The 22,335-nt window shown below is 30.5% G+C and overlaps 2 protein-coding genes across 3 annotated transcripts in view; both read left to right on the forward strand.

Moving 5' to 3' along the window:
* Positions 1–1,631: 1,631 nt before the first annotated feature.
* Positions 1,632–6,644, forward strand: LOC116778739 (uncharacterized). The gene is made up of 4 exons (XM_032672750.2): positions 1,632–1,846; positions 2,250–2,445; positions 4,140–4,334; positions 6,152–6,644. Exons 1-4 carry the CDS (start codon positions 1,689–1,691, stop codon positions 6,386–6,388), a joined length of 786 nt encoding a protein of 261 aa, XP_032528641.2. The 5' UTR covers positions 1,632–1,688; the 3' UTR covers positions 6,389–6,644.
* Positions 6,645–6,738: 94 nt separating this feature from the next.
* Positions 6,739–22,335, forward strand: part of LOC116779258 (mucin-2-like) — a 31,908-nt gene continuing 16,311 nt past the window's right edge. For both annotated transcript variants that reach the window (XM_032673512.2, XM_032673513.2), the window contains exons 1-2: positions 6,739–7,454; positions 14,932–15,094. In XM_032673512.2, coding sequence (XP_032529403.2) covers positions 14,981–15,094 — 114 coding nt within the window. In that variant the 5' untranslated portion in view covers positions 6,739–7,454; positions 14,932–14,980. The remainder of the gene's footprint in view (positions 7,455–14,931; positions 15,095–22,335) is intronic.

Genomic DNA, 22,335 nt, shown 5'->3' on the forward strand with positions numbered 1-22,335 from the left:
CAAGTAACATTAAAACAACAGCAGAGTTCGACAGTACCTTCTATTGCGTAAATTATCTCAATACTGATCGGGATCAGTTTTTTCTAAAGGCATATTAATTAACTGTTCACAACGTATTATTAATATTACATTTGTACAAATCCATCATCCAAGTGAACGTTGAAAAGATTTGCTTGCTTCGTTTTTCAAATACAATTTATTTCGGACCAATTCAACAACACAGCCCGTAGAATGTAATCGAATCCAGGATTTCGAAGTGAATTTGAGGTCGGTAAAAAGAGGAACAAAAAGGTTCTACGTGTTATTTGACATTTAACATTAATGTTTAAAAAAAACGCGGATTAAATGGATTGGTGTAGAACCGTGTGTTTAATTTCAAAACGAGGTATATTATGTCAAGCAGTTTTGAAAAAATGTTTTATTACAAATATTTTAATGTTATAATGTCACTACCACAATAAAATGAAATTTAATTTTAAACTACGTTATTACATCCCTTATTATTTCAAAAACATTAGCTTTGTGGTTTAATATACGAAGTTTCGTTACCCTAATTTAATTAAGTTCGGCTTTATTCGCTAGGTAGCTTACGTGCTTCTCTGTAGGTAGAGCAAATTGAAAAGATTTTCAAAATTGAAATTTCAATGATATCGAATAAACGACAAAGGTTCTATTTGCTTCATTACATTGAAAGTTAAAAGGTTTTAGTTAATGTTAAGTTGAAAAAAAAAACATATAAAATACTAACACGTAAAAAACGGAGAAAACCAAATTTTTTAAGGATTTTTATTTGCTTTTCTTGTCTTCTGTGATATGATTTATGATGTTATTAATTGAAATAGGTACGAAAGAAAAAGGGTTTCAGTGCTGGAAGTAGTGATTCATAATGTAAAAATGAATTTAATGCAAATACAGTACAATAAATTAATTAATTCATTAACAGAGAGTCGATAAAAGCCATTGAAATAAATTAAACTTAATGTAAAACTTCAATGAAAACCTCAACTCCTGAGTTAATGAAACATCGTTGTACGTGAAGATTAAAAGACATTGGTTAAAACTTAAATATTAACTGATTTGTATAGACCTGACATTTGCTACAAATAAATCCAGTTGGAAATAGAAATGTAGGCCAAAAAAATTGGTATTTTAACAAGGCACATTTAGCACGTAAATATTATAAAAATTTGAGGTTATCATTTGATTTATTACAATTAGAGGAAATACGGTAACTCGTGTCTGGGATAGTGTTCACGAGTGGAACTATTTCACTGAAAAACTGTGACCGTCGCCGTTTACAGAATTGATATATAATGAAAAAAATAAAAAATAAACAAAATTTAAAATCTAAAAATATAGGTTTATATTAAAAATGGTGTAATTATTGTCTATAATTTAAATAAGAATAAACAACTTAATTTTATTTAATGATAGGAGTAATATAGATAAAACCCTGTATTATATATACAAGATTTTTTTTTGGTCTGTACTCACATAACTCGCATAGATACAGCAAATTAAATTACCACTTGAGAGCAACACGTTCACAATGTGTTTACAGAATTCATAAGCTAGAATCTCCCTTCAAAGAGTTAACTGTCACAAAACATTTTCAATAAGTCAGTGTGGACTACACCATTCAGCAGTGCACATGAAAGACGAGCTGAAAGTGAAAATAGTTTTGTAGTATGGCGCGAGGTCTGCTTACGATGTCTTTGCACGGGCTTTTTGTTTGTGGTGCAGTGGCCCTGGCCTTGTGGGCTGTAGACGTGGGCGCAGCCGTCAGATATGACACAGCAACCCCATACACTCCGCCGGTTTCAAAATATAAATATATACCGTTGCAGTAAGTATAAAGTACTACAAATTATTAATTTGATTGAAAAAAATTATTACATCAAATAATAATTATAAATATTTTATAGTTAATATTTTATTCTCATTTACATGAGTAAACGGCAAATTGCATTGAAGACTCTTTTTATATTTTGCTTTGTTTCCGTCTAATAATTAAGGGCTCATGCAACAATAAGGCATATTTTTTGTGTTTTTTTTTTGCTTTGACCAACGTTGAATGTCTAAAATTTATATTATTCTATAGCTCTGTAAAAAATATGTTCACATAACATTATAAACTTGAAATATTTCTTAAAGATTTTATCTTTCACCGTTAATCTCAATTTACTTTATGAACATCAGATTAAAAATATTTATATTAATGAATTACATCTAATAATTCTTAATTTTAGCGGGACAAGCGATTCTTATAATAGGGAATCAGAATTAGAGTCTAGCGATGTCGAGGACACTCCAAGCTCGGGTATGCCGACCTCAGAGTTGATACTGACAGTGTTCAGGACAGCCCTTGATGTCATCCGGAACATCAACAAGAACCGGGCAGCGGCGGCTCTGCCCAGTCCCAAAATAAACAGCACTGCAGTTCAGGTAAGAATATACAACTACATGGCTTCCTCATATTTTAGCGACTCCAAGCAAAAAAGGTCTTAGATAGCTTTAGATTTTTTTGATATACTCAAAAAGCATTGATATTTAAAACGTTATTTCAATCAATCGTATTTATGGACATCGACTACGTCATTATTGAAAATCTCCTGAGGATACCTTTTCTTATAATCTCTAAATGGTACGAACGTAATTGTATGGAAGTAACCACTTTCTAAACTATCGGTTATAGAGTGTATAATTAGTTCGGGTGCGAGTATCATGTATCAGGGGCAGTAACGGTATCAATATAAACTAGGTGACCGGGTGTTGGCGCTAATTGCTCCACGTCGATACCTCCCTTGTTTGGACACATCATTGTCATGTCCATGTAAACAAAACATTCTAGCTTTTACTTAAATTTTACTTAAAATTTTCAAACTTTAGTATCCTTACGTCGTTAAAGCTCAGGTAAGATACCGCTGTAAAATTGTTACTATATTACAGTGATTTTAATGAATAAAAATACGAATTAAACCTTATACTGATCGTGTCAAAATTGACGGACGTCATTTAAAAATAGCCAGAGGAGAAAGATAATCTATCCAATCTCTGCTAGAGGTATTAATTAATAAATATAAAAACTTTTATAACAAATCGACTATTATAATTCAATTTCTTTTAGCTACCAATAAAATGTGATTTATTTGAATATAAGGCTCTTTGTTAATTCAATTATAATACTACCCGTGACAGCGATACTATCCTCGGGCAAATTTAATATTTATTATATTCTGTGGAAAAAATTATTTGGCTTTATGGTATTAAATTGGACTTGTATCCTATATTATATAAATAACATCTCTTTGTTCAATCAGTGTTGCTTGTTATAAAAATGTGTATAGTTTAGGTGCATGTTGATGAAATAATATGAAATAGTTAAATTTACATTCTCCTATTTTATTTTACTCGTATATTGGTGTTATTCCTCATTACTTATAATTTTATTAAAGATAAAGACTAAATGGAAGTATCTGTTAGTAAGGTATAAACTATTTGTCATGTAAATATCATATTTTTTTTAAGTATTCTTCCCTCGGATAGCAAATATTGTTTCTTGAAATTTTGCAATTCTCTAACGGTCATGGTTTTAAAATTTATTGAAATAATACATATATGAACTTTTTGGTGTTTACTGTGTACTGAAGTTAAAAAGCTCAACCAAGTTTATATGAAATAAGTAATTGAAAACGATTTTTCCAAATAAGTATTCAAACAGTTAAACTAAATCAGTTTCAAGAATTCGCTAAATATTTTAATGGCTTCTTCGTCTTGCTCTTGCTCATGTTTTCTTAGTTCATAAATGTGTTATTTGTGCTGTTGTAAGTTACTCTCTTGACATAAGACAATTAGGTATTTTCCTGCTTAACTGTGGTACTTTTATTTTTTTTTAACATGCTGACGAGGAGTTTGTAAGTTGTTGGTGAAGACAGTAAGTTCAGAATCTAGATTTTGGGCATCGCTAAGGTGCTGGGATCTTTAAGTCTTTATAGACTGAAAGTGGGCTGGATGGAAAATGTGATTAATTTACGAGAAATGAATCAATACAGTTTTGATTAGATAAATATTGTAATCTTAAAAAGCCCAATGATATCGGATGTGCCAATATTAATAATATGACTATACTATAATTACAGTTACGACGTGGTAATTTCAAGAATGGTACAGTGGGGAGCGGTCGTGGTTTTGAAGATTATTACGATGAGCACCACTACCACGAGACTACTACCACCGCGAAGCCGGTAAAACAAGGTCGATACACTGACCCCTGGGCGGGATACTATGACTGGATTATCAACGAGGGATCCTTCAAGTTCTGGAGTGTGTTTCAGGTGAGTTCTTGTAGTATTGGTTTTTGTATCCAAATTTTGTTAAACCGAATACACTTTCACACATACGCATATACACACATACACACAAACAGAAAAATAACAATTATATTCTAGTAGTCGCTTTATCGTAAATTATTAGCAGACAAAAGCGTTGCTTACATGTAATCAAACATTCGGTAGTACAGTTATTATTAAGTTATTAACTTACGTAACAAAAAACTATAGGAAGATATAATCCTTGTCACAAGACAATTGTTATATTTAAATGACTCCGACCTCAAATGCATTGTAGCGCATCGTACCGAATAATTATTACCGTCATTTATGACCTACTACAGCAATATTTACTATTTGTTACACGTTTAAAGCTAGGTAAACGACATAGCATTGACATGTATATATCAAGGTTATGGAGAATTTTTGAGGAAGTGCTTTAGAGACACCTTGAAAGATGTCTCCTATTTATCTTAAGGTTCACTCAGAGATAATTTGCAACATTGTATTTTTGTCTTAAGTTACTTACCATTTTAATTACGTCAATTTCGGACAGTTGTTTAGACCATCACAGATATTTTCATGGTCGCATTTAAGTGCTGCAATAATGCTTCTAAACTTGTATAAGTGTTTAGGAATATATTTCCAACGATCGATTAAATAGTTAATTGTAAGTTTATATTTTAAAAACTTTACTATTTTCTGTAGCTCTCATTGCATTAAGTTTTTTTTTATATCTAGAGGACGATTTTCAAGATACAGAGGCGTTCTTCTACCCTGTTGCTAATAATAGATTTATAATAGGCAAACTTTTTTGTTATTCACTTTTATATATAAGCTCAGTTTACGTATTTATTTTAAAACTACAACCGGGGATTTAGACTGAACCTTAAGATATATCGTAATAGCATTAATATAAGAATAGAAGAAGTGCGCATCCGTCTAGATAGAGATAAATCGTCCGTCTTTACTTGAACTTGAAATATAACGCTCGTTTTTCTTGAGCGAAGATTAAATTTCAAATTCAATCTTTTATAAAACTTAAGAATTTTATGAAATTAAATAGACGAAATTATCTCATTATAATTTTCGTAAAAGTTAGTTAGTTAGAAATATCAAATTACTAAGACTATTAATTACAAGAAGCAGTTTTGCATCGATGTGAGATAGTGCCGTTGAATTTAATAGCAGTCATTTACAAATCGTTGTTGTAAATTATGAAGGTTTTTTTTTGATGACGATTGATCACTGTTTTTATCACTCACGCTATTCTTTATAACCAAATAACGGTTCATAATTATTAAGAATTGAATGTAATTAATTGGTTTTAAAATATTCAAACAATAAAATTGCGTGCAAAAAGTTTTTACAATAATGTTGTCCAGTTATTCTAACCCTAGTTGGTTGACCCTTAGAACAAAGGCAAAGGTCCTTTAAGGAGATTACGGGCACGAACTTTGTTTGGCAGAAAACATAATTACTTTGGATCCTGAATCATGTTTTTAGTTGCATGATTAAACAAGCTTAATAGGTATTTAATAATCTGTTTAAAATACTATTGAATATTCCAAATTCAAATCTCTGGGTCAAATAACGTCACGCTAAAAATTTGCGATTACATAAATTTGCCATTCCATGGTATATTGGAATATTTTTTTGATTCAAATAACTTATTATTTAGCAGAAATCATTTAAAGGCCTTATATTTTATTTTCCTTAATAACGTAACTTACTTGGACGTATAGCACAGAATCTAATACGTACGTTTAGACTTGTAGAGATCCAGAGTAAACGGAAATATAATTTATTATTTAATGTTTCAGCTTTTTACCGCCGCTCTGCTTCTTTACGCCTGCCTATCAGCTATCTACTATGCGAAGTTCAACCCTATCCTGCCGGATTACAGTTTAGAATATGACGATTATTTCTTGGAACGTAGCGTGGGAAGAAAGGCTCGCAGCGTTGAACCTTCGGAAATGCCTTCAGGACTCAGTTGGATAACACCCACGGCCTTCCAGTTTATATTAAACTCTATATCAAAACAATACGAGGAAGAATAGCTCAAATTTTATAAATACTTCGAGTTATAAGTCTTCATCACAGGGATTCAAGTCAATCCCAAGGGTCTTTGTGAACCTGTCATAAAAGAGACTGATCTGATGCAACTTTATTTAAAGTCGTCTTAGATCGGACCCTTGAAGTTAAATTAGTCACATAAAAGTTTTGTTAGCTTAGTACAGATGCTCAATTTAATTTGTTAGATATTAATTGTACTTAGTTCTAAATAATTTAAATTATATCGATATAAAAGTTTAACTTTTTTTTATTGTCACAAAAATTTATCTTAAGAATTGATTTCAGGAAACGGGAAGTTATATCCGATAAGATATTTCTCTCTGTCATCACTCGTTAATTTTTTTTCTATAGATAAGATAATGATTTGGCATTCCTTTGTTACTTGATATGAATTAGTTATCGATTTGGGATTGAATGTTTGTATGTGTGTGTGACTAACATTGTGTTTGATGATCGGCCAGCGTCCCCGTCCAGAGTTCGATGCCCGGCCGTGCCTCCTAGGACATTCACAGGATGTCGCTAATGCCTCGGCGTTAGTTTCTCATTGTACGATTTTCTACTTCTCTTTATTCAACTAAACATAATCACGATTTATTTAAATCGACGCATATTTTATTCAAATCAGTGGCCTCGCTCATTACGTTTGTAATGTGAATGATATTATAATGTGATTAGTTTACCGTTATGATACTTTAAGTTGTAAAACAAATTAGGTTTCGCTAATTATTATAGTTTTGCGGTTTATATTCTATAATATCGATACCGCTTGATTTAGTTCCTAACCCCGTTATGTTTGAGAGGCGTTGCGTTGCGCTGCCGGCTGCTGAAAGTTGCGCATCTCTAGCGAGGCGGGTTAGCGCGTCAGTTCAACGTTCATACGCTGCGCAGGCGCACACCCCATGGAGTAGTATGACCGCGCGGTTGTGTCACGATAGCTAACTGACTTTACGTTTAACTGGCACACAATTGTTCTTAAACAAATAAACGACAGTGTAGTGTTTGATCTATATAAAACAGTTTGTGTACACTGTATTAAACTTCTATTGGGAGGTGAGTCGTAATTATTGTAATTATTTTTAGGTAAAGTCCATTTAATGTAAGTTAATGCGGATAAATTATAACCTAGTGTTCATTTTTGTATTATATAAATTCACACACGCGTGTGGTACAAAGCTCTGGAATGATAAAAGTTTTAATAAATAAAAAATCATTTTTTATATTTACAGCCGAAGAATTCAATATAAAAACAAACAAAAACAATGTTATGTCTTATTTCAAGAAAAATATCAATTTACTGATTCATTTTGTATTGTAATTAAATTAAGTAATGTGTATAATTTTATCTCATAAAAGACATCAACGAAGCTCCTCAAGCAATGAGACGTTGTGTTGCCACTTGCTACTAAACGGGTTTCAGTATATTGTCTATTTATTCTGACTGGCTTTGAGTAGATAAATCAACCCTTATACGATTACGTTCACGAAACTCTAAATGACTCCGAACAACAGGTTAAGCAACATCGGCTGTGTTCAATTATTTGATGGGTTATCAAAATTGAGTTTTGTAATTACCCCTTTAGATTCTATTGTTTTCTTATTTATATTTATAACATATAATATTAGCTAAAAAAATTCTTGATTAAAGCCGTGATCACGTCACATTATCTTTATACATTGTTTTATAACATTCCATGAATTTATAAATTGAACAAAAGTTGAAACCAAAACAGATAAAGACATCTTATATGGTTGAAATGAATAATCACAATATGAACTTAAACACTTCCCTTAATTAAAGGTATTTTATGGTGCTAGATTTTGCGAGAAATTCACTCAATCAATGCCTTGATGATGGCTTTAAGATGTGCATAAAATACATATATTACTCAAATCACAGCGGTTACTCATCGTTATTAAAAGTAATTAGTAGATTTCCCTTCGTTTCATATTTTTTCATCTATAAATGGTATCACAATATTCATTTTCGTTAGTTCGATTTAAAAATAATCAATTTTTCTTTCAAATTTAATTAATGCATTTAACATTTCCATCATTAACGGCATCCAGATCATTAGGTTTTATCGATTTCCGGTCGTATATATAACCTTATTTAAAATAATCATAATGTTTGCCGATATTATATATACGAGTATCTATATATTAAACGTGTGCAAATAAAAGATTTTCATCAAGAACTTCTTATATCACGTGCTTGAGACGGTTTTCAAATGTTTTATAGGAACCCACCCCAGGATATTAATAAAATGATAGGACTAGATTGTAATCAAAAATAAATTTATCAATCTATAGTGATGCCCAAAAACAGCAAAAATGTTTCCAATGAATATATTCATATTGACTTATAAGTTATTCGGATATTAGGCGTTTTTTATTATCTTAACTGGTCACCGTGATCTGGGACAGACGGGACGGAAGTGTCATGTAATGTGTACACGCGGAAATCTTAGACATTATTATGAAGACTCATTAATAAGATCTCGTAGAACATACTCCTCAACTTATTGTCGAACCGATTCTAAGCCAGAGACCAGCAATCTTCATCAGATTAATACAAAGCATTAATAGGTTTTCATTCATAAATCTTTGCACATTAAAGTATTAACGTAGGTTATAAACGGGAAAGTCTTCGCGTGTAGTGTGACACGAAGTTCTGCTCAATACAGGTCACCAGTCCACCAGATAAGGTCGACCTTTACTTCTGACGGGACTTTTGTTATCAATTTCTGCATCAAGACCGTTAGCCGCAACTAATGTCTATCAATTAAGAGACCGGTTGATATATTTATTCGATGATTCACAGCAACTGGTTTTTATAACAAATACATAATTTTCGACTCTGTTTTTGTTATGAATCCTTGAACTTGTCAACTTGCAAAATGTCTCGGATTTAATTTCCGCTCCATAATGAATAAAGTTATCAGTAAAGAGTTACCTAATATTTTGATTAATACCAAATAAAACGGCTTTATTTGGAGGTTTTTTGTAAGGAAGTTTATGTCTTTTTGTTGCTTTAGACATTTTTGATAAAAAAAAAAAAAACTAGAATTGTAAACGAAAACAACGAGGGAATAAATTTTTAAATCTATTACAGTTTCAAAATATTATAAGTGATCAAATTTTGTTCTTTAATATTGCAAAACATTTTTTTTTATCAAAACAGAAATAATTTAAAGTGTATCGTAAATTATAAGGAACGTTTATTGAAGTCGTTTCTTTTTGACGTGCTCTCAAATATTAAAAAATTAGACGCTACCGACGTCTTGAAGTGAAGGTAACGAAGGTTTTTTTTTTAATCTGTTGCGAAGATACAAAAAATCAAAAAGATTATGATACGAAAGTTATAATTAAATTTTGTTAGACATTACACGGACGTAATGTATTACACTATTATTTGTATAATAAAATTGCTTAAGAACACGTTTCTCTTCTCATTTAGTTGCATATCAAACCAGTTTTCAGCTGTCATCACACGATTGACATATCTCCCGTCACTCGCCATCTTCATTATCCGTTAAGGGCAAGTTCACTGTATTCCGCATACATAAACTGTTACCCATTCAATGTTAATGTTGAACGTACCATGATTAACTTCCCAACGACACTCTAAACTGTGTATTACTTTTTCTTTTACGTCACGAATACCGTTGTTGTCGTAATCCGTCACGTTACTTCTGATGTGAGAACTAACGCTATTCTATTAAGGTGTAAAATATATACATAAGTATATATACTTATGTAAAATATAAGGTTTAGAACTAGCCTTTTTTAACTAATATATTTTATGTTTATTAGATATTTTTCATATTCTTCGAAATTTTATATGTAGGTGAATATAGAATCCTTTAAAAAATAACATAATATTAAAAAAATAATGTTATAATATTTCTTAAGACATAAATATGAAAAACCGTTTTGGAACGCAAATATTTCCTCATTTAAAACGATTGCAAGATAAAACTGAATTTTAACGAGTTGTTGATCCTACTTGAAAAAAAAAGGCAACAGCTATTAATGAACACACATAAATATGTGCAATTTACATTAAAACACACAATTACGTAGCGCGATCTCTATCACAGCGCTATTAGGTAATTGACATAACAAGCGCCGGTCTAGACCTGACGGCGTGACGTCATCAAGGTTCGATCATGACCCACAGAAATATTATGTCGTGATCGTATAAGGAAATCTTCAGATAAATATCCTCAAATATTATAAACACTTGTAAACTATCGTCTTAGAGTATTAGATGCTAGTGTCGTTGTCATATGTTGAATGGCGTCATTGGATCTGCATTAAAATAATACTTGTATTATTAAGGAATTTAACTTGAAATAATAGACAATAATCGTTTTTAATATAATATATGTCATTGAATTTTTTTGAGGCTTATAATGTTTGTATGATGGTACTAAGCTCGCGATCACGTTGTATTCACTGTGGCCGATCTTTTGTAGACTATTGTGTTCTGTGATGCTGTTAAAGCATTTTAGTTTTTGCTTCTAGATTTCCATTGATATTATATTATAACCTCCGAACATAAAGGATTATATTAAAAATAAAGTTTGTTGCTGTTAATTGAAATAAATGATTTAAATGAATATATCGATAAGAACACAAAATGATATATTAAATTTTTTATTTATTATAGTGCTTGATCATGATTTTTTTATTATGTGACACAAAATGTAAAATTATATTTTATAAGACCTTGAAGTTATTTTTTTAGTTAGATGAATCGTTTAACAATGACCATTATTTATTTATAAGTGCGTGAAACGCTCTCTTGTACCGTATATGTCCGAATTCCGAACGTTTCGCGTTACTTCACCCACTTAGAATTATTTAAGCACCACTGACAATACTAACTGAGAATATTCATCTATTATTCAGGCCTGACCCAGTGGCCGATCATATAAATTACAACTGAATGGTGCGTGCAAAGGAGAATATAATTTAAACGGCTTATTCTCTTCCATTCAGTACTTTAGAGAGGAATCCATCTTCGCTATTAACACATTAATTACATATGAGACATGATTTTTTAATGAAAAACGACGAAAATTTGGGTTTTTAAAGATAATTTCTATACGTAGGATTCTTATCATGAAAAACAATTCATTTAAATGAAACTGGTATATTTCGGATATACTAAGCGAATTTTATTATTTTAAAACTACATTATCCCGACGTTTCGGTTACTTTTCAGCAACCGTGATCACGGGCAGACGAGGTGTCATATGTATATCCGAAATATATTCGTTTATATATTAAATATCCTAAATATATTAGTTTCATTTAAATGAATAATACTCGCGAAAGTCTTAATTCTCATTACGAAACACAATTACTGTGGGCTTTATTATAAGTTAGAATCACCACGCTACAAACGGAGTTTTAATATTTTGACATTTATTAGTTTTTTCACATTATAGCATTAACGCTAACGCTTCGTATGTAGTATGATAATGCAAACTCGTACTAAGCATACTGTAGTCACACAGTAGATTGACATTGACATTGAAGTTCGCGGGCGCTGCACAGCGCTGACAATTATTGAAGTTTACATTGTTTACAAACACTATACATTTGTTAAGAAAATGACCTTAGAGTTATCAAAGAACTTAGTATATATTTCCATAAATTGATCTAATTATTACGTTTGTTAAAAACAATCTAGTACTTAAGGACACATCGGCAGCCATTATGATTTTTTTATTCTCTTTTCCGTTTGATTTCTATAAAAATACTCAACATCTATTTAAAACTCGCGTACATTTTTTGTTACTTGCTATTGTATTGCGTTTAAAAGACGAATGCGCAGAAAAAATACTATCTTTGTGTATTATGACGTACGATATCATTATTTTTATGAAATAAACATATTCGTGTAATTACATTATAAAATAATTCATTTAATAATCGCTCAATCGATGTGGAATCTTGTTTCAACTCTTTTGTTTCCACGAGCGATTCGCAAATCGCATAGTCACTGTTGACTCAAGAACCCGTGCAGTGTATATTCCTATGTTTTTAATTTGCCTACTGCCTTCACGAAGGTCTGATAAACAATCAGTGATTATTTCCCACGGTGCGTGAGTCAGACAAGGTTTGCTCTGTTTGAGCAATGATACGTGTTAACGACGCAAATTTAAAACTACCCGCAAACTTAACACGTATAAGAGGCTTTCTGTGCTTCCAATGTCATCTCATATTACATCTCGGACTGTAATTGCCGCGTTAAATGGTCTAAGGATAAATACGCGCTCTAATTGTCGAGTTCTGGATGTGTTAGCATAGATGCGAGAGAATCTTTAATTATTTTGTTGATACTAAACAATAGCTGATGTTCTTACAACGTTTACAATGTATATTTCAGGATGTATATAGTTACATTTTACGATGCATCTATAGACACACGTCTTCCTGTTACGGCTATTAACAATTAATGTACATTGGTTTTTATTAATTTTATAATAACAGATGATGTCTTATCAATTTAAAATAAAAAAAATTGTTATTGACAGCATAAATAGTTAGTGCAATCAATGGCCATGGAAAGAGGTCAGGCGAAAAGGTATATATATAAAGTAGGGATCTTACAAATAAAAGGAAAATTTCATACAGGTAACCAACTGAATATTTTAAAATCTAACATAATCTATTACAATTAAGTTACATTTTTCAGCTGCAATCCAAACTAATTTCAACAATAAAAATGATCTGGGACTGAAATTTCTCATTTCTCTTCTCTACTAAGAGAAACAGAGATTCGTGGTTAATATTGAAATAATTGGTACAGAAATACAGGAACGTAGAAAATAATTTAAGACACATTTGCTGCTGCTTCAAGAAAAGACCAAAAATATAAATAAGATAATCATATAAAACAATTAAAAATACTATACGATCAAAAATATGGACGAAAAAAAAGATACTTTGAATAAAAAAACTAACAAAACAACATTATTGCTCTTCAAATTACGGGGCATGAGTCTGTCACATGTAAAGAAATTGGATGCTGCTAAGAACAGTTACTTTATCTTATTTATAGAGGTATTTGACCGATCGAACTAACTCCGGGTCGTGTTTCGTTTGTTAGAGTATGTGAATGCCAGAGACAGTCGCATCCTCAATGCACTCCACCACCAAATAAACGACAGTTCGGTAAAAGAATTGTCGTTGTGACAGTACATCGTAATGATTTATCTTGTTTCTTTCATAATTTTTTCCGTCCGACTATTTATATATTATAATGCAAGTATTTACTTTATGACTATTATACATATGTTATAAAAAAGAAAGTTGTAGGTTCGCATGAATATTATGCTAATAAGTTCGGTCTCGTATCTTACCGTTAGAAGATTATTAAACAGGTTTAGTGAGCAAACAAGCAAGGTGGCTTGAATTAAATTAATGCACTCTGAGAACTAAAAATACCCACCTTCAAAAATGAGGGAATTCTCAAACCGAATTGTTTCTATTTGTTGTGATGTGATAAAAATGGTATAAGGATATGAGAAGTTAATATATATGTGATATTCTTAAATAGGTTATCTTTATATAAATATGTATAAAGACAAATAAACGAGAATATAATTACTAATACTTTTGATTTATTTTTGTAGCTTCGGTCATTTATTGAAATATACGGCTTAAAAATAATAAGAAATTTACGTTAAGATGCTTAATTATGAAGGAGTTCTTATTAAATATGTAAAAAATTCACACTAAAATTATCGATACATCTGTTTTAAATGTAATTCGTATATAACGGTCTTTGTGAAATATAAAACGCTAGAACAAAAACAAATGCACCAGTTTCTTGTTTATTTAAGTATAACGTATAATCTTTATAGTAATTATTGTGTGGCTGACTGATTATTGTACCGACCGTGAAGGATTTATGGGACATGCTATCCGTTTGTAGCCATTGTGAATACAAAACGTGTGTACCCTTCCTTTTTAACAATGCAAGACAGGAACTACACAGGAACCGGGATGAACTGACAATTACCTGCCACAATATATATGTAACTTTGGCTTGGATAAACTTCTTTTAATATAATGTAATAAAAAAAAATATACATATAAATATCCTGAGCTAACAATCGTTTGTAATTGACGAAGGTTTCATATACGGCCTTTTTTCTTCTAATATATAGTCTGTCTATTAAATTGTACCGTAGGATATGTGAAAGTTATATGGAATTTCGATATTAATCTAAGAATATCTTATATGGGATTACATCATTTAAGTCACAGTAGTATAATTTTATGAAACGTATTTTTATTTATTCAATTATTCTTTTGTTAATTTGTATTTAAAAAAAAAAACAGATTGTTAAAAGTAGTGCAAAATCGAGCTCAAATACTTTGATAACATACAAACAAACATACAACTTAAGCTAATAAAAACGTGTTAATTTAGTTCGTTTTGCTTGATAACAGCTATCTTTAATTGATAGTGTGTATAATAATATTAATAATAATATATTTGTTACAGTGCAAAATGATGTGATGTGTGCCAAAACAGTGATGGACTAGTATCAAATATGCATACAATGGACACTCTAGGTTACGGCCACAAGAAGTACAGGCCGCCACTGTCACCCGCTAATTTCTACCAACACGACTTTTACTCCAGACACGCCACACTTAGACCGCAGGTAAATTATTCCATATTACTAAACGGCTCTTTGCACTATTTAACCGTACCAACATGGTCAAGATAAATCTAAAATCGAGTTAAATCGTAATATTGTTAGCGAACAAGCTTATTAATAGTCATATAATTGATATGTAAATATCGCGCTATTATAAATTTGGATAATCATTCAGAAAAAAAAAATATAATTTTGATTAAATTTATTATTACAAAATCGTGGATTAATTTACTATTTAAATCAATTTGTAAATTTTATGATTGCTCAAATAGTATGATTAAAGAGTGGTTTAGAAAAATTAAGAATTGTTATTTTAGAACAAAGAAAAAAAAATCATATCCGCCAGTCATTTGTTTTTAAGTTCAGAGTTCTTTGAACCTTCGATATCTCACAAAAGTCACACGGACCACGAGTGCGGTGAATAAAGAACTTTTCGGTTTAAAAGAAAAGAAGTAAAAGGCGAAAGGCTTAGGGCCGTTGGGTCGATTCCGTTACCCGAACGGTACTCTACAAAATTGTTGAGGTGAATAAACGAAGACGTGAAACAGGAAAACGAACTAGCTATATCCTAATACTATAAATATGAAAAAAATAACAGATGTCTTCTGAAATAGAAACTAGATGGAAATATCCAATGAATGAATTTAATCTTATAATTATTACATTAGGTTCTGAAAATTTAATTGATATTTTCCGATGTTCCCACACTTCTTTGGGAGACCATTTTATACTAAACCCAAATCGATTGATCCGTTAAAATTAGATGATACCATCAGCCACACGAATTGATTAAATTGGGTATTAATTGATTAAATTGGACACAGTGGAGTGAGACAGTCAATTATTAACAGAAATTAGGTTATCCATCATCTAAACCGCTGCGACATTTCACTGAATATTGAAGCCAGCGTCCCGTTAGATAAGATACTGTCGTTAATGATATGCACTTTATTATAATAATAATAATAAAATATGCTTGTGGTCATTTTGGACCAACTTCACTATTTTATACATATCTAGCTTGGCTGTTTCATACAGATTTGTATTAGGGGAGCAACAATAGCTATAAAGGATAAATCATAGTGAAGTTATGTAATAAGAAAATATTAATCAATCCAATAGTTTTTGAGTTAAAACGTAACTGATATACATAGATGCAAACAAATTTTACATTCGTATTTATTAATCTATTTGTTTTTTTACAAGAACAAACGTAAAGGTACAGCTAGTTTTTGTTGTCGCGATAGTGTGATTGTTATTAGACATTCGTTTTAAACGTCTGTTGTTTGAGGATATTGAAAAAAATTAATACATAACAACCATAGACTCCATCTATATGGTGATATGATAAAAAGTTAATATTTATGCTCCAGTGATCCAAATCGCCATTTAATATATACCGCTGTTCCTACGATAAGTTTGTAACGGTGCTAAATAAACACTGGACGGGAATATTTTAAACATTTTTAATAAATGTTTCATATAATTTATAATCAAATAAATAATTTATATTTATTTCCTTCAGTCTCCTGTACTGACTTCCGGGCTTTGTCTGTTAATTTTATTTGCATCTCATACACGTAACGAGATGCTTATAATATTATGACATAAAAAAACCGTCGAAACATTTCCTTATTACGTACTTCAGCGTTTATAACGAATTTTTAGAATAATTCATGTGACGCGGTAGTAAATTCTTTCTATATATTTTTGTTAATTTAAACTGGATGCCGATATTTGTAATATTTAATACATCTTGCGTGCCAGATACCGTTGTACAAACAGAACCACGAGCCACAGCAGAGTTTAGCTCTGAGTATTCAACAAACAGCTACGTTCTATGTCTCATCTGCGAGTGGAATCTCGCAGTTATACTTAATTTATTGTAAGGTAACTTAAAAATCTAGGAAGCTGCCAGAACCCGTGATGAAATAATCATTAACACACTTCCGCGTTTTTTTCTAATTACCGATACAACTCTATAGCGAATATGTAATGTGAATCTCCGGCACGCGCGCAATCATTGCTCTTTTTATAGCATTTTTATACAATGCTATATGCTATATTTAATTAAGGCGAATGATTTATGAGTAATATCATGTTTTTATTTTATAAAACCACAGTATGTGACTGGGTTCTTTGTAGTCCTGTAACTTATTACGGTTCATTAATAAAAAAACTTACGGTAAATTAAATATTTACCTATTCAATTCTACTAATTCGTTGTCCAAATACAATCCAATAGTCGAGGGTCAAGTGTCATGTAACGGTGTATTTGACTTTGTTTGTCTGAGTGTTACTTATTCTAACATTATTGTAATTTAGTTGTCTAAAATTACTGAATATTCTAAGCATTTTTTCTAGAAATTGATTGTAAAATTGCTTTACTTTGCTGGTGAGTGCATAAAAGCAATACAAACTATGTTCAGTCTGAATACCAAGCCGGGTAGAAGCACTTGTCGATGCCCAACAGGTCTATATATAAATAGCGTACGTGAGATTAAAAACACGTTTAATTTTTGTTGTAATCGTAATGTAGTGTTACGTTCGTCGAGAGCATCTTCAGTGCAACAGCCGGCCCTGACGAAGCCGGTTAGCCGCTCAAAATACTTGCATATCTCGCATGTTACACTCATACAAATAAGCTTTTAAGATTTATGTTAGCAATGATTTTTACTTTACATTCTTATTACGTACGATCTTATCCTCACATTAAAACCTTTTTATGTACTACTTTGTTTTATAATTAAAAAAAAAAAAATTGTTGATCACGCCGTAATGATTGTTATTAAATGGTTAATATATTCATTAATATTTTTTATTCTGTATAACATATGGCGAGATAAATAAATTACTATTTTAATTGTAATAATGTTAGAACGAATGGAATTATTGAAATGAGATACTCGTCTTTGTGCTCAATCAAAGTTACTTTACGACTCCTTTTGATGGTTAAAATAATTTGTACTACATATATATAAATTCGTTTTACAGATGTTTGATGATATTGATGTCTCTGTTTTATTATTAATGTTTTTATATCAAGTTCCAAGGAAAGTACTTATCGCTATCTGTTTATGCTAACCAAGGGTTATTATTTAAAAGATTTTGTTAGTTCAAGCAAATTATATCCGAGATCTTTTTGTGTATGAAATGAGTCACATTACAGAATGATGACGATTTTCGGGGTGATAACACACAGATCATATTCTCAAAACGTTCTGTAATTTATTATCTTGGGAAAAGATCTTTGTATCTTAAATTGGAATGAAGTTCAAAATTCTGAAGCGCCATTTTTTATTTTACTGATTAAATTACATACTTTATATTAAAGATAAGATCAAAGTGAGTTCGTATAAGAAGGAGTTTTAATGTGTATTAAAACTTAATTGTATAGATTTTAAGTTCTACCGGTTATATTTTTCAGATAATAAAAAAAAATATTTAAAAGCAATCTAGCTAAAGTCATTCTTCATTTATATTCTTGATTTTTAAGATGAGATCATCTCGTCTTCCGGTTACCGCTGTTAGTTTAAACGATTCAAAACTTAGGGTTGATATTCAAAATAGTTTAATTTTAGTAACAACCTTACCGATTAATCTGTAAAAAAATATACCGTTTTTTATGCTGTTTTTAGGCTTACGATTATGTAATAGTGGTTATTAACATCCTTGCGAGGTTTATTAACAATTTTATGACATAAATATAGGAATTTTTGATTTAACTGGTTTCCATAGCATATTTATCGAATTTAATTGACTGCTATAGCGAGTCAGTAAAAAATTTGGGACGATTATTGATTTAAGACCGATAGCGAGTGATGTTTCAGAAAATTTTACATCCATTTTCGACACAAAATTTTTATGTACACTCATGTTGAGCTTGATTACTGTTATTATTGAAACGTAACCATGAAATTTTCGGGTGTATCCTGATGATGATCAGGATAATAATATTATAATAAAAAAAATTCAATACTAGGCATTATTTATTTTTACAATATATTTATTTGTTAGCAAGACAATAAACATCATTAGACACTGATGACTAACAATAGTCACAAGGAAAGTGATCTTTAACTATGTCAGTGGGTCCTACCTTTCTCTTGGATTAATATATATTTTTGTAAGTCTCAATAACAATTCTGTTTCATGGACTCCACTAGAAAGTGTTTTGTTTGTCTTGTACTCAATAGCTGAAGTGCAGATATTGTCTCAGCTGTTGTTATCGTTAATGTAAGCGATAACATTTAAAATTAAAACACGGCTATTAACATAGAAAGTATTTCCGTACGCGTTTAAAAATATACCTGTATTTTACATTGTATGTATAGAGCAATTTATACTAAATTAAAGCTATATGTATTTGTTATATATAAAATGAAAGCCGGCTTAGAGTCAGGAGCTATAAAGTGCAGGGATAAAATAAATTACATGAAAATAATAATAGCCGTTCAGAGTTCGCATTACGAGGCTTTTGACCGTATTGAGTTCAATGCACCACGGATAGACAGACTGATCATCAGTTTGGTCACTAGCTCCTTTAGCTTACACCAAAGAAAGGAACTATATTTTTTATCCAGCCAATAACTAAATTAATTTAAAAATAAAACGTCTGTATAAAACCTTTTTGGACTTACAAGAAGCAACACGATGATTTATCCGAGGCTGACTCTTTAAGTCAGTTTCAGGTATAACCATGTCATAAATATAATGAAATTGTACAGCGTAATAATTGAATTATTGTTACCTATGAATTACAATCGATGACTTCACAATACTTAAATCGTATATAAAATAATATTTTTTTGTAACAAAATGGTATATTTTATATACATACGTTTTCCGCATAATTTTTACGATTAAAAAAATTTCTTCCGATTCGAAAATTAATTTAGTAGATATACGCGATTAATTTTCAAACAGACATACTGTATCACTATAAGTACTAGTTAATATAAACAATTAAAAAATAAAACAATTACCAAGTTTAATTATGACGGTGCAAAATTAACAGAAAACAGAATGAAGCTATTAATTATTTAAAGGCGCGAGAGCGTTGACTGAACCCATTTTGTGTTAAAATATTTGGCAAAATAGATTTTTCACGACTAGTGACGTGTACTAAGTATGGAATACACATTGTACATGTCAATTTTATCTCAAATAAAAAGTCATGGAATAAAGTTATTAAATGTGTGAGTACAGAGTAGGTCTGGTCTGGTCTGATACGAGATTTTAATATATTTAGTTTAGCCACGAATAGTAATATGATTTAAGGTTGCAAAAGAACAAAAATAAAGTTTTATTTTTTTAATCTGAAAATATTTTTCAAAATATTTACCATGATTTAAGAACAATAAAACTGTTGCAGCTATATTTATATAAAGCAGGTACAAGATAATAACAACTTTATATTATACTTGTATAATTATAATATGAACAAAGCCCGTGCAGTGTACAATCCATACCGTCAAGTACGTATAGAATTGATAATAATCGTAGAAAATTCTATATTACTTCAATAAATAACAACTTTATATTCGTACCAGTTCTATTTATGTCCATTGTGGTGGTTGTTAATATTCTTTTCATTATAACCTCTTTGGACGAACCTCAAAAACCTGACATTTATATAAAAACCTTATTGGATTATGTAGGCGCATGATGTAATTTTTAATTAGTCTTCATCCATCAATCCGACTTGATGCATCATTATAAATGAACGCCGAATTTGAATTAAAATTCATCAAATAATAAGTTACGTACCAAATATGACGGACCGTAAATCGTATTTATGTATTTTTTGTGTGTTTTGCCGTGCGAGCACTCCTGAGGCACGATACGTACAATGGCCTGTAAATTCTCATCAGCGGTTGTAATTTTTGCGTTTGGACATTACATTTTTTATTTTTTATTTTATTCATCCTTATTATTGATGATAATTCAGGGGCTTTAATGTAAGCGTTAATATTTTATTGATAATATAAATTTGTATTACTGTTACGTTCTATTTTTTATGACTGATAATATTAAACTTTTAATTTAACTGTCAGTATATAAAATGTGATTCCAAGTGTAATTGATAATAATTACTTTTATTGTGCATCTGGCTGGTGCCTTTTCCCCTGCGGTGAATTCGTCGGCCCTCATTGAGGTCCCAAAAAGAAGATGACGTAGGCGGATGTGGGGTGAATGACCCATATCCTTGACCTAGACATATTTGATCAAGGGCCCTTTTATATTTTTTCAAATGCATTATATAAATATATTTTAAAGTTGAAATACTTACGTTAAATGGAAATAATAAAAATAGTTATTTATGTATGTGTTAGTATAATTAATTATAAGTGTATATATATATATTATTTTAAATTTCACCGAAAATAGCTTGAGGCATCTAGCCCACTTTCCGGTTTTCGTTTGAGGCTTCATTTCGTCACTGTTCTCAAAACCATGTAAGTATGAAGGTGACTTACATTTCAAGAATTGTTTATGGATGACTTGGCGCTTGGCAGAGAAAGTGTTGCCATCAATGAAAGTCTATATTTAAGTGTAGTCTGAATATTCTCACATATAGTTATTGAAGAAGCGGTTCATTTTTTGTAGCATTCCTCCTGTATATTAGGCATTAGTATTATTCAACGTGGCTTGAATATAAGACAGTTAAAAGACAAAAATGTTAAGGACATTTTGTTTTTACTGGTTAAAGAGCTCCAAATGAAGTTCTTAACATTCTTGACATTATGGATGCGAAAGTAAGATTTGATCTTTTGTTCTCGAATATGTCTCGAAAGTTCTAATTTTGAACCATGAAAAAGTTGTTCCTAGGCGGAATCAAACAGACCAAATAGTTTTTAATCAAATTAAAAATTCCTTGTTGTTCTCTTCTATAGATTAATTGTTATTGGTTATAAATCATCCCATATATAATAGTGTATGTTTAAATTGTCATCGGATTTATTAATTAATAGTTATTAATCGATCTGTTATTTATACCAGCTTAAGTACAATATTTCATTGTTATCAATAATATGAAACGATTTGTAATATTCCAGACAAAAATTCCATCGATTGCAAACTAACCAAAAATCTTAATTTAATTGATTATTATTATTACCAAATTGGATAGCAATATATGTTAAAAACATTATTATATACGTATCAATCTAGATAGTTTTATTAAAAAACTGAACTCTATTTAATAAAATACGTGTAAAAGTACTAGTAACAAAAAATATAAT

This window comes from Danaus plexippus, chromosome 6 (assembly GCF_018135715.1).
Source record: "Danaus plexippus chromosome 6, MEX_DaPlex, whole genome shotgun sequence".
Taxonomy (NCBI): domain Eukaryota; kingdom Metazoa; phylum Arthropoda; class Insecta; order Lepidoptera; family Nymphalidae; genus Danaus; species Danaus plexippus.